At 39.6% G+C, this 13,885-nt stretch overlaps 1 protein-coding gene across 1 annotated transcript; it reads right to left on the bottom strand.

Annotated features, from left to right (window-relative positions):
- Window positions 1-11,919: 11,919 nt before the first annotated feature.
- Window positions 11,920-13,336, bottom strand: LOC112394118 (kelch-like protein 8). Its single transcript, XM_024736674.1, has 2 exons — window positions 13,124-13,336; window positions 11,920-12,957 (listed from the first exon to the last, which is right to left on the bottom strand). The coding sequence occupies exons 1-2, from the start codon at window positions 13,334-13,336 to the stop codon at window positions 11,920-11,922; spliced, it is 1,251 nt and encodes a 416-aa protein (XP_024592442.1).
- Between the last annotated feature and the right edge of the window lie 549 nt (window positions 13,337-13,885).

The following is a 13,885-nucleotide window of genomic DNA, read 5'->3' as shown; positions in this document are numbered from 1 at the left end:
TTTTTTTAATTTTCATTACTCTAGGAGGTAGACCCAAAAAGATATTGCTGCGATTAATGTCAAAGAGTGTTCTGCCTATGTTTTCCTCTAAGAGTTTTATAGTATCCACTCTTACATTTAGGTCTTTAATCCATTTTGAGTTTACTTTTGTGTGTGGTGTTAGAGAATGTTCTAATTTCATTCTTTTACATGTAGCTGTCCAGTTTTCCCAGAACCACTTATTGAAGAGACTGTCTTTCTCCATTGTATATTCTAATTAATTTAAATTTAAATAGTCACGTGTAGTGGTTACCATATTACACAGTGAACATCTAGAGACTTGAGTATTTAAAGTTTCTATACAGAGAAGAAAGGAAAGCTCAACTTCCTTAGATTAAATGAGAACTGGTGACAAGGCATTTTGAAAGTAGTGAAAATAAAATACCAATAACAATTAAAGAGGATTAAGGAAAATAAGTAGAGATTAACCATGATCTGAATTTATGTATATGAACTATAGTCTATAAGAAAGGAGTACAGATTCAGAAAATAATTTAAAAATTGAGAAAGCAAATTACTACAGTATTTACAAAGGAAATACTTTTTTATTTTGGCGTGCAGTATGGCATGCGGGATCTTAGTTCCTAACCAGGGATCGAACCCATGCTCCCTGCAGTGGAAGCACGGAGCCCTAACCACTGGACCGCCAGGGAATTACCACAAAGGAAATACCTAATTGGCTGATGTTTACCCTGTGAAAAGAAAACGAAATCTCAATATTGACTGGTAAGATTTGTGGTGATTGAAAAAAACTTCCTTCTGCTTATCTATATTTAGCAAAATTTCCTTAATCCAAATGCATTACTTAAAAAAATTTTTTTTATAAATTTATTTATTTTTGGTTGCTTTGGGTCTTTGTTGCTGCGCACGGGCTTTCTCTAGTTGCGGCAAGCGGGGGCTACTCTTCGTTGCGGTGTGCAGGCTTCTCATTGTGGTGGCTTCTCTTGTTGCGGAGCACGGGCCTAGATGTGTGGGCTTCAGTAGTTGTAGCACGTGGGCTCAGTAGTTGTGGCTCACGGACTTAGTTGCTCTGTGGCATGTGGGATCTTCCCAGACCAGGGCTCGAACCCACGTCCCCTGCATTAGCACGTGGATTCTTAACCACTGAGCCACCAGGGAAGCCCAGTACAATTGATTTTTATTTATTTTGTACCTAGCAACAACCTTGCTAAATTCTTAAATTCTAATAGCTTACGTGTGTAAGGTCGGATCTTAACAAAGGGCACCACGAAACAGAGGAAAGCTTCAAGTGAGCTTTATTAGGGAGCGCTCCCAGGCGAGGTTCACTGGTCCGAGAGAAAGGGGACCAGAGAAGTTGGGCAAGATTTTATAGGGGAAGAAGGGAAAGGGGTGTGGTGAATCTGGGAGGGCGCAGGGTATTCCTTATTTGGTGGTCTTTTCGGGTATCCTGGGGGACCGTTAGTCCCGCCCCTCGAAAGGCGGGAAGGCTGGGCTGGGTTCAAAGCCCCCAGGTCAGTTCCTGGAACTCGGTGGTCCGGAATGGCTCCAGGGCAGTTTCTGGAACTGGATGGTCCGGAGAATTTCGGTCTGATGCAACCTGTGAATCTGATTGTGTTCCCCTGCCTCGGGCCAGTTGGCCTTACAACGTGAACATTTGGGGGGGAATTTTTACATTACATAAGCATTCTGTAAGGTTTTTTCTGACACTAAATACATGGTGTTTTCCACATCAATTCTCTCTTTTTTTCTTTCTTTCTTTCACTCTTTTTAAGATTCTTTTCCCATACAGTCTATTACAGAGTATTGAGCAGAGTTCCCTGTGCGATACAGTAGGTCCTTATTAGATATCTATTTTATATATAGTAGTGTATATATCCACATCAGTTCTCTAATTCTTTGACACCAACTGGAAGTTCAACAAGTCATTTCAATTCTGACACCAGCTATATGGAGTTCTTGCAGACTCCACTGGTTAAGGACTCAATCACACAGACTGTCATTACTTCAGGTGTTGGTCACAAGTCCCAGTTTGCCATCTGTACTTCTGACCCACAGGCTATGAATTCAGGGGTTTCCATGACCCTTTCTCTCAGGTTCAATAATTTGATAGAAGGATTCATGGAATTCAGGAAAGCACTTTACTTATATTTGCCAGTTTATTATAAAGGATAACTTGGGAAGAGCCAGAGGAAGAGATACCTAGGGCAGGGTGTGGGGGGAGGCATGCCCTTTCCTGGTACACCACTCTCCCAGTACTTTGATGTATTCACCAGCCCAGAAGTTCTCCAAACCCTATCATTTAGTTTTTATGGAGATTTTATTACATAGGCATGATTGATTAAATCATTGTCCATTGGTGACTGACCTCAGTAGCCAGTCCTTCTCCTCTCCCTGGAGGTGAGGTGTGACTGAAAGTTTCTGCCCTCTAATCTTGGTTTGGTCTTTCAATGGACCAACCCCCATCCTAAAGCTATCTATTACCACCCCCCTCCCCATTATCTTATTAGCATACAAAAGACATTCTTCTTACTCAGGATATTCCAAGGACTTTAGGAGCTCTGTGCCAGGAAATGAGAGACAAAAACCAAATATTATTTTTTATTATACCACAACCATTTAATTTGCATTTACATTTATTCTTTTGCATTCCTTATTCCTCTTATTTGCTTTTCTTGATTTACTCACTGGGACCTTCATTAGAATGATCAAAGAAGTGGCGATAATGAGCATTCTTCCCATGTTCCTGCACTCAGAGGGAATGGTTTTAATGATTCATCTTTAAGGATGATGTTTGCTGTAGTTTTTCTTATAGACGTCTTTTATCAGATTGAGGTTTCCTTAATTTGGTGAAAGTTTTATCATGAATGAATGTTGAAGTTTAGCAAATGCTTTTTCTGCATCTATTGAGATCCTCTGATTTTTCTCTTTTACTCTGTTACTGTGGCAAGTTATACCAATTTGTTTCCTAAAGTTAAAATGACCTAGAATTGCTGTGATAAGTCAGACTAGGTCACAATGTATCATATTTCAGAACATATTACTAGATTCAGTTTGCTAATATTTGCATGGATATTTACATCAATGTTTATGTGTGAAATTGGGTGTAATTTTCCTTATATATTTTTAGCTTTCAAATTTTGGTGTAAGAGTTTGATAGATTCATAAAGGAATGTGCCATCTCTATTCTTTGGAAGAGTTGGTATAATATTGGAATATTTTTCCCTTAAAATTTGGTGCAGCTTTCTAGTAGAGCAGTCTGAACCTGGATGGTGCTGGTGGTATTGTTATGGGAAGATTTTTTTAAAACTTCTAATCAGTTTCTTTAGTGGTTATGTGATTATTCAGATTTTTAATTTCTTCTTGAAGTTTTTTTCTCAGTTCATCTTTAAATACAAATCTATTGGATTAAATCTTCATAATACCTTAGTTTATCTTTTTAATGTGTATGACTTCTGTGGTGACAGCTCCTTTTCTTTTTTTTTTGGCTGCACTGGGTCTTCGTTGCTGTGCGCAGGCTTTCTCTAGTTGCAGCGAGTGGGTGCTACTCTTCCTTGTGGTACGCGGGCTTCTCATTGTGGTGGCTTGTCATGTTGCGGAGCATGGGCTCTAGGCACGTGGTCTTCAGTAGTTGCAGCACGTGGTCTCAGTAGTTGCCGCACACAGGCCCTAGAGGGCACGGGCTTCAGCAGTGCCGCTCACGGGCTCTAGAGCACAGACTCAGTGGTTGTGGCACACAGGCTTAGTTGCCCCGCAGCAGGTGGGATCTTCCCGGACCAGGGCTCAAATCTGTGTCCCCTGCATTGGCAGGCGGATTCTTAACCACTGCGCCACCAGGGAAGTCCCTACAGAAGGTGTCTTAATGCTGTTCTCTACTGTAGCTGTAGAATAAATTATTCTACTTAATAAACCCAAGTAGGGAAAAATCCCTGCATCTTATCACAGATGTAAAAAGCCATCCCAGTGGAATGATCATATTGGATCCCTGATGAGTACAGAGAATATGTTGTGCAGCACAATAGTGTTCCTTCAGGGAACATTAATTATAACTAATACTTCTGTCTAACATTGGATAATATTGCATTTAACATCATCAAATAGCTATAAAACATTGTGGAAAGAAATTAAAGATGATCTAAATAAATGGAAAAATGTTTAGGTATCGGAAGACTTACTATTGTTAAGATGGCAACATTCCCCAAATTGATATACAGATACAATACAATCCCTATCAAAACTCCCAGCTGGCTTCTTTGCAGAAATTAACAAACTGATCCTAAAATTTATATGAAAATTCAAGGGACCAAGAATAGCCAAAAAAACTTGAAGAAAAACAAAGTTAGTGGACTCATATTCCCTGATTTCAAAACTTTCTACAAAGCTACAATAATCAAGACTGTGTGGGACTTCTCTGGTAGCACAGTGGTTAAGAATCTGCCTGCCAATGCAGGGGACACAGGTTCAAGCCCTGATCCGGGAAGATCCCACATGCCTCGCAGCAACTAAGCCCGTGTGCCACAGCTACTGAGCCTGTGCTTTAGAGCCCACGAGCCACAACTACTGAAGCCCGAGTACCACAAGTACTGAAGCTCGAGTGCCTAGAGCCCATGCTCTGCAACAAAAGAAGCCACCTCAATGAGAAGCCGGCGCACCACAATGAAGAGTAGTTCCACTTGCCGCAACTAGAGGAAGCCCGCATGCAGCAACGAAGACCCAATGCAGCCAAAAATAAGTAAATTAATAATAAAAGACTGTGTGGTGCTGGCATAAGTATAGATATATGGAATAGAATTAAGAGTCCAGAAATAAACTTGCACACTTATAGTCAATTAATTTTTGAAAAGGTTTCAAGATAATTCAATGAGGAAAAAATAGTCTTTTCAACATATATTGCTGGGCCAACTAGATATCTATATGTAAGGGAATAAAGTTAGATCCCTTCCTCACACATACACAAACACGTATACACGCATTAACTCAAATGGATCATAGACCTAGTGTATGTAATAGATCAAACAATAAAGCTCTTAGAAGAAAATATAGAAGTAAATCTTAATGACCCTGGGTCAAAGCCTTCTTTGATATGACACCCCAAACATAGGCAATTAAAAACTTCTGTGTTTCAAAGGACTGTATCAGGAAATAGTATGGGGACTTCCCCGGTGGGCCAGTGATGAAGACTCTGTGCTCCCACTGCCGGGGGCGCAGGTTCTATCCCTGGTTGGGGAACTAAGATCCCACATGATGCGTGGCCAAAAAAAAAAAAAAAATTATGTATATAATATTATCCATTTTATTCATTCTCACATAATGGGAGAAAATATTTGCAAATTATAAGATATTCATAACTAGAACATGTAAAGAATTCTTACAACTCAATATAAAAGACAAATAATCCAATTAAAAAATGGGTAAAGAATCTGAATATATATTTCTCCAAAGAAGATATACAAATGACCAATGAGTACACGAAAAGGTGCTCAACATCATTAACCATCAGGGAAGTGTAAATCAAAATCCCAGTGAGATACCACTTCACACCCACTAAGATGGCTACAATCAAAAAGAAAGATAGGGGCTTCCCTGGTGGCGCAGTGCTTGAGAATCCGCCTGCCGATGCAGGGGACAGGGGTTCGTGCCCTGGTAAGGGAAGATCCCACATGCCGCGGAGCGGCTAGGCCCGTGAGCCATGGCCGCTGAGCCTGCGCGTCCGGAGCCTGTGCTCCGCAACGGGAGAGACCACAACAGTGAGAGGCCCGCATACCGCAAAAAAAAAAAAAAAAAAAAAAAAAGAAAGATAATAAGTCTTAGTGAGGGTATAGAAAAATTGGAACTCTCCTACACTACTGGTAGGAATGTAAATGGTGCAACCACTCTGGAAAATAGTTGGGCAGTTCCACAAAATATTAAGCATAGAGTTACCTATAAACCAGAAATTCCACTTCTAGGATTATATCAAAGAGAAATGAAAACATATGGCCACACAGAAACTCATATACAAATGTTCATAGCAGCTGTAGGGGAGGAAAAATATATTTTCCTTTTACTCTTCTAAGTTCTTGGCTGGAGTTCTGTAACAAAAGACAGATTAGTAAGAGAAAAACAAATAGAAGTTTATTAACACGTATATCTCATATATACATGGGAGAAACTCAGGAATAGTAATTTAAAGGTTTGTTTAAAACTTGGGCTTATATAGCATCTTAGCGAAGGAGCAAATTTTTAGAAAAGTGACAAAGGATCTTGAGTCTCTAGGGGTGGCAAATTGTGGGAAGGTAAATATGTGAGGAACTAATGGAAGATAAGGGCTCGTCAGTGAAGTTTGCTGTAGAGAACCTCTGGTGCTGTCTCTGGGCTGATAAAGGTCTGGAGTTATCAGTGATTAAATTCTGTGCAAATTTATGTCTTGCCTGCTTTTAGGCAAATGGGGGAAAGCAGAGAGCTTTTTTGTATCTGCTTCTTCTTAGTTGCCTTCAGTTCAAAATAATCTTTATGACAAAGTGGCATGTTTTGGGTTGGCAAATTCTGCTATCTTTCACAGAATTATCATAATAGCCAAAAATTGGAAATACCCCAAACACCCATCAACTGATGAAAGGATAAAGAAAATGTTGTATCTCTATACAATGGAATATTATTTGACAATAAAAAGAAATGAAGTACACACTACAACATAGATGAGCCTTGAAAACATCATGCTAAGTAAAAGAAGCTACATATTATATGATTCTGTTTACAGGAAATGTCCAGAATAAGCAAATCCATTGGTACAGGAAATAGATTAGTGTTTGCCATAGGCTAGGGGGAGGTTTGAATGGGGAGTGACTGCTAAGAGGTACAGAGTTTAGGGGTTTATTTGTAGAATATGAAATTGTTCTGGAATTAAATGGTGGTAATGTTTGCACAACCTGGTGAATATACTAAAAACAAATTGTACACTAAAATTGTACACTAATTAGTGAATTTTATGGTATGTGAAGTATATATTGATTAACAAGACAGAAATTGCTATATTTAAAAATTTTCTTGCCCTACTGGTGTTTCCTAACCCTATAACAGTCTGGAGTACTTTAAAAGAAATATTTCAAAAATATGTCTATTTGGGACTTCCCTGGTGGTCCGGTGGGTAAGACTGCATGCTCCCAATGCAGGGGGCTCAGGTTCAATCCCTGGTCAGGGAACTAGATCCCACATGCGTGCTGCAACTTAGAGCCTGCGTACCACAACTAAAGATCCTGAGTGCAGCAACGAAGATCCCATGTGCTGCAATTAAGGCCCAGCACAGCCTAAATAAATAAATAAATATTTTTAAAAAAATGTCTACTTGACTTTTTTTTTTAAAGAGGAAGAAGCCAGTTACACCTACATATTGTGTACTCTATTTATTTCACTTATTTACTTATTTCTTTATTTATTATTTTCCCCCAGGACTTTATCCTGTGCACGTGGTGGGGAAAGGGAGGTGAGGGAAGGGAGAATGGGTCAAGGAAGACGCCCACCCGTGCTACACTGGTGGGGTGGTAGCAAAGATTGTTGCCTTGGAGAGGAACATGGCAGGGGAGAGGACCTGTGGGTTGTTCTCTGCAGCCCCAGACGCCCAGAAGAGTGGAGAGAGGAGGAGGGTTCATGTCCATAAGGAACCGTTGGCTGTTGGGGAAACTTTCCTGCCAGGTCAGGCACAGCACTGGGGGCTGTGTTTGGAGCTTGGGTCTTCTTTATGAGTTTACTAATGTTTACAGAACTGTGCAGCAGGAAAATGGAAGACTGGGGGCAGGTGAAAATCGAAAGCTGGCCGGAAGGGCATGGGGATCCCCTGATGGGAAGGTGTGCCTGTGGGCTTTCAGGACTCCATTATATGAAATGTCCAGAATAGGAAGCTGTAAAGAGACAGGAAGTGGATTAGTGGTTCTTTAGGGGTGGGGGTTGCCTAGGTTACAGAGTTTCTTTGCGTGGGGGGTGGGATGATGAAAATGCTCTAATACTGATTGTGGTGATGGTCGCACAACACTGAATATACTGAAAATCATTGAATTGTACACTTTAAATTGTATGACGTGAATTATATTTAAATAAAATTGTTATATTAGGGGAAAAAACCTACAAGGGATAAAGTGTGAGGGGCAGGCATTAACCTTGGGGTAGGGAGAATGGATGCTAGTCTATCACTGTGTACTCTGATTTTAATGTCTCAGGATACTTGAAATAACTACCCAAAATGTCATCTGCTTTGCCTAAGACAGTGCTTAAAATTCTTCTCCTGGTGATTTTTTAAAAGTCAAACCTTTAGTTCCTAAAAATTCCCTGTTTAAATGCCAGTACTTTAGTAAAAGATGGTATTTTAATTAATCAGTTACTATTTTTATAGATACTAGTAGGCTGTTGATAGAAATTAAAGCTTTGGGTAAGAGAAACAGAATGGGGTATTAGAGTATGGGTAAGGGTTGAGAGTGGCCAGTACCAGAAAGTGAGGTGCTGAATAAGGATGTGAGACTCTTCAGAAGAAAACTTCATTTACATCAGAGTATTCCTAAAGTTGGTGCTATTATTTATGACTACATTGCTTAAACCCTATACTCTTTTGATAAAATTAAGATTTTTTGCTCTTTACCAAAAAAACTGAAAGAATAAGAATTGCTCAGGCTCAAGGTTGCAGGTGAGACATTTGCTTAACATCTTTTTTAAAAATATATTTTTAAGATATTTATTTATTTCATTTGTTTATTTGCTTTTTTGGCTGCGTTGGGTCTTAGTTGTGGCGTGTGGGCTTCTCTTTAGTTGTGGCACGTGGGCTTCTCTCTAGTTGTGGCGTGTGGGCTCCAGAGCATATGGGCTCTGTAGTTGTGGCATGCGGGCTTAGCTGCCCTGTGGCAGTTCCCTGACCAGGGTTTGAACCAGCGTCCCCTGCATTGGAAGGCAGATTCTTAACCGCTGGACCACCAGGGAAGTCCCATGATTAGCACCTCTAATGTGTTCTTTTAAGAAAATTACTTCCTAATTCATTGCCACAAAGTGATTTATAAGATAATGATTTGGAGAGGTTTTTAACTGGGAGTGGCATCTAGAGCATGCTAGCCATCAGCTATAAATAGACTTGTAAAACTAAGAGAGTGCATCATTGAGAATACCCTGGATTTTTTTTTTGACACCCAGCCTATATAGCCAGTATAAACATTTTTTTAAGTTCATATCAGAAAAATTCCTTTCTTTTTAAACATTTCCTCTTTCCTTTGTTCTGTATACTCATTCTAGAAAATTCAGACAACTTAGAAAGTTATGATGAAAGTAAAATTTACGTGAAATCTTGTCATTAGTAAAAATACTGTAAGATTTGATAAAGATCCTTTAGGTATCTCTCTATGTATGTACATATATGTACATAATTTTGTATAAATGGATTTATACATACTATATATTGTGGAAAAAGAAGACTTGGAATTGTATTTGGTTATGAATCTGTTAGAGGCATTTCTTTTCTTTATTTATAATTTGCAAGCTTGCCAAGAGAAAACTAGATCCAAGATCTGTGATTTTTCTAACTAGGGAATCTATACAGCATATATGGTTATTGGTTAATTAATATAAAGCTAGTAAGAGCATCTTAATAGCTTATTTGATTAATGCTGGTACAATTTATAAACTAACAAAAATCTGTTATAGACATATTTGTGACTCTCTTTAATTCTCTAAATCATATTGTAAAATTTTGCTGTTAGCCCAAGTCTTGGAGTGAAGGGGCTACATTCCAGAATGGTAAAGATAGACTCTGTAGCATAACGGTTTGACATACACACACACACAAAATCCTTGTCTCTTTACATGATCTGTCAAGAAAATTGTTATAACAGAGAAAGTCTGAACACAGACAACAGAACATAGTCAAATTTAATCTTACCTAAGTCCTTCACCTTAGCCTGAATAGCCACATAAGAAGGATCTGTATTTAGCTTTCTGAGTAGTAAATATTCTTATCCTTCAATTTTCTTACAGAGAAAGGCAATTTATAGCATAGTGTCTAAATAAACATAGTGCCTGCATAATTGATATTTACCCAAGCCTTAGAAGGATGAGGAAGTCTGCTCTAGAAGAGCAGACCCCCTGAAAGCACTTTGTCTCATGATGCCACTATTCCCTGTGTTGTATAAAATGGTCCACAGGAACTTTTATTCATTCTGTATTAAAAAAAATCTGGTATGGTGCCATCTATGATATATGCTCTTTGTCAAGTGCATGCTTAGATGACATGTGCAAACGCACACATGGAACCTTTTGTGATTTTGATTGGAATTGCATTGAATCTATAGATTGATTTGAGAAGAACTCACATTTTATTAGGTGACTCTTCCAACTCACAGACTAAGTCTGTAATTCCATGTATTTAAGTGTGTTTTAGTGTTTTTCAATAAAGTTTTATTAAAATATGTCTTGCATATTTTGGGTAATTTTATCCCTAGGCACTTTATATGTTTTTTGATACTGTTATGAACAATATCCTTTGTAAAGTTAAAATTTCTAATCATTTTTGGTATATAAAAATGTAGTTGATTTTTGGTTTTTTTTTGGTTTGTTTTTTTTTTTTTTTGCGGTACGCGGGCCTCTCGCTGTTGTGGCCCCTCCCGTTGCGGAGCACAGGCTCCGGACGCGCAGGCTCAGCGGCCATGGCTCACGGGCCCAGCCGCTCCGCAGCATGTGGGATCCTCCCAGACCAGGGAACGAACCTGTGTCCCCTGCATCGGCAGGCGGACTCTCAACCACTGCGCCACCAGGAAGCCCGGTTTGTTTTTATAATATCTTTTATTGGTAATGATGGACTTGAGGTAATCAACAGTTCAACTACAGTCTATAAAGGGTTTTTGTAAAAATGCATTCATTTTCTGATAATAAATAAATCCAGACTCTGTACAGTTTAGAAAAACTATGACGGTGGCAAATAGAAGAATAGAAAGATAATAAATCTTGGGTTCAAAATGAAATGATTAAATCAAAGAAGAGAGTTAAACATATTTTTGGAGTCCCCTCATTGGGGAGTCATGTAACGGACACCATTCCCTCTCAAGGCTCTTGAGTGGGCACTAGAATAATGTTGACTTTAAAGCCTTCTCCTCTAATATCCCCTCTGGTTCAATTTTTGATTATGAAACAGATCCTTTCGGCATGAGATGAAAAAATAAAAGTGCAGATTCGTTCAGGTGGAATTAGTTCAGTTAGATCTTTTTGTGTCCTAACAATTCAAACTGAAATTAAGGGCTTCCTACAGCATTCCTATAAGCTTCTGAAAACACAGCCAAAGGGCACTCGGAAAGATGAAACATTTTTCCTATTTCTGTAAATATTCAAGGGATTGAAAAATCAACACCTAGAAAAAAACAAGGCAAAAATTCATCAGCACCAAGTAGAAAAGATCTTCAAATGGAGCAGGTCTGTTATGTGTCCTGATATCCTTGTGTTGATGAATAGGTTCACAATCTCCCCCTAGGAAAAGTCCACTGCCTAAGGTTAACACCTTTAGGCAAAAGGTAAAGCTCAGCAAATGACTTCATTTTACATTTTGATTCATCCATAGTTTTTTAAAAGAAGGAAATTGAAGGTTTTGGCACTCCTTTAAACACATTTTCTTTGGAGGATGTATGGTTTCAGGTTAGAGTGTCTTCCTTCCCTACTTCATTATTTGTTACAGTGGGAAGTATCAACTTTATTACTAGTAGTTTCAGCTACAATTTCAAAAGTTGCACGTAGTCACAATACAACAGTTTACGTTTAAATCAGACTCTAGTAGTAGTTAAAACTGTTCAAAGGTGGCCATTACAAAATCCTGGTAGCCTTTCTTGCCTATCAGATATGATTGAATTGTTGGTGGCTAGAACTCAAGTCACATACAGTCAGCCACATTATTGGATCCACGACCTACATCTCAAATTTGCCTAGTTAGGCACACACAGCTACACCTGCTCCAGCTCTGCAGTGAGACACAGATCCAACAAGCTCCCACCTATTCAGCACTGGATCAAATGCATCTACTGTATTTAAGTATGCATTGCCATTATGACCACCAACTGCAAAGATTTTGCCCATCACTGTTGCGATCCCCACTCCACCCCCAGGAGTGGTAAGGGCTGCTACATAATCCCACTTGTTGCTTCGAGGATCATACCGCTCAACTGAACTCAGAGAATTATCATCAAAACCACCAACAACATGTAAGCAACCATGGAGCTCACTAACTCCATTGCCTGCTCTTCGCTGACCCATTTCTTTAACTTCTATCCATTTATCGAGATGTGGATCACACCTCTCCACACTAGATAGAGAAGCTACTCCATCCTTGCCACCTACTGCATAAACATGGTTCACAAGAGCCACAGAGCCAACTCCTCCACGGGGAGTATTCACTGGTGCCACTGTACTCCACTGATCAGATTCTATGTCATAGCTCTCAACATCGTTGACGCAAGTGTTGTCATCTAACCTTCCAATTACATAAATTGGGCCCCCCAAGGAAGCCAAGGCAATTCCTCGCCTCTTTGTGTTCACTGATGCCTTCATCATCCATTTAATAGTGAGACAATCAAACATCTCCATACTACCTAAATGTTCATTTCCATCATGTCCACCCACTGCATACACTTTACCTTCCACTGAGATTACACCCACACGTAGCCTTCGACTGTTCGTTTCTGGTCCAAAGAACCAGCTGTTTTTGTTGATAGAATAGCATTCGATACAGCAAAAGGGGTCACTTGATCCACCTCGACCACCTACACAAAATAGCACACCAGCAGTATGTTTCCTTGGGGTAGTCTGGAAGGAGTATTCAAAATCAGGTACTGCCGTGCTACTCAAGTGAAGGTGGTAATTTCTTGCTTCATCCAATAAACCTCTACATTTTACGTTCTGTTTGACAATCTGTTCTTTTGCCACAGCACCCATAAGAAAGTCAACTGGCAACAGTGGCAAACGAACAGTCTTCACACTCCACCACTTCAGGAAAGTGCTCACAGGCATACTGATCTGCCATGTCCATTAAGTCTATACGATTGTGACTTTCTGCAAAGGCTCTTACTGCCAGACAACTGGAGGGATGAAAATGTAACTTCATGTATTCACAGCAAGCTCTAGCCACCAGTTCAACCTTCAATGTGATATCACAGAGTTCTCCATTTTCATAAAACTGAAGAAGAGAACCATGAAAATCTTTCCAAGCTTCATTGGCATCAGAGATAAAGGAGTCTTCTCCATCACCATCACCAAGTGAAGATCTGTTCTTTATTTGCTGGTGCTGTTGCCTTTTCCCCTTTGTGAAGCGATTCCTAGCTTGTTTTGCATTCATAGGTTCTGAAGCCATTTGTAACACTCTTCTTTTAATACAGCTCTCTTCTCAAACATCCCATTAATCTTTTGTAAAGGATGGGGAAAAGGCAGAATGTAGATGCAGTTCACTAAACTTCAGACATTTTTCAAAACCTACTTAACTGCCATTGTCCAGTTAGCTCAGTCCTCGGCCCGTCCCGCCGCTCGGTTCCTCCCGGCCTCGCCAAGGCTGCAGCCGCGCTACCAGGTTCTCGCAGCCCTGAGCAGCGCCGTACCAGCCCCACGCGAGCACCCGACGGACGCGCACTCTTTTGAGCCTTTGTATATTTTTGTATACAAAATATTTGCAATCTATAGTATTTTTTAAAGTTTTGCCATCTGTTGTTCTCTTTTCTCTTCTGGAACTGCCAGTATTTGCGTATTTAGGTCTCCTGGATCTATCCTCTAAGTCTTGTATTTTCCATCATGATTTCTGTTTGTATTTAAGGTCTTTGCTTTGAGATAGTCCTTCTGCTTAATTTTCCAGCCACAATTCAGATCTGGACAGTAAACATTCTCTCCTTTAATTCATCTGCAAATTGTT

The sequence above is a fragment of the Neophocaena asiaeorientalis genome, unplaced genomic scaffold (genome assembly GCF_003031525.2).
Source record: "Neophocaena asiaeorientalis asiaeorientalis breed wild unplaced genomic scaffold, Neophocaena_asiaeorientalis_V1.1 scaffold134, whole genome shotgun sequence".
NCBI classification, from domain to species: domain Eukaryota; kingdom Metazoa; phylum Chordata; class Mammalia; order Artiodactyla; family Phocoenidae; genus Neophocaena; species Neophocaena asiaeorientalis.
Note: the sequence above shows the minus strand (reverse complement) of the source record. Positions and strands in the feature narration are given on the sequence as shown.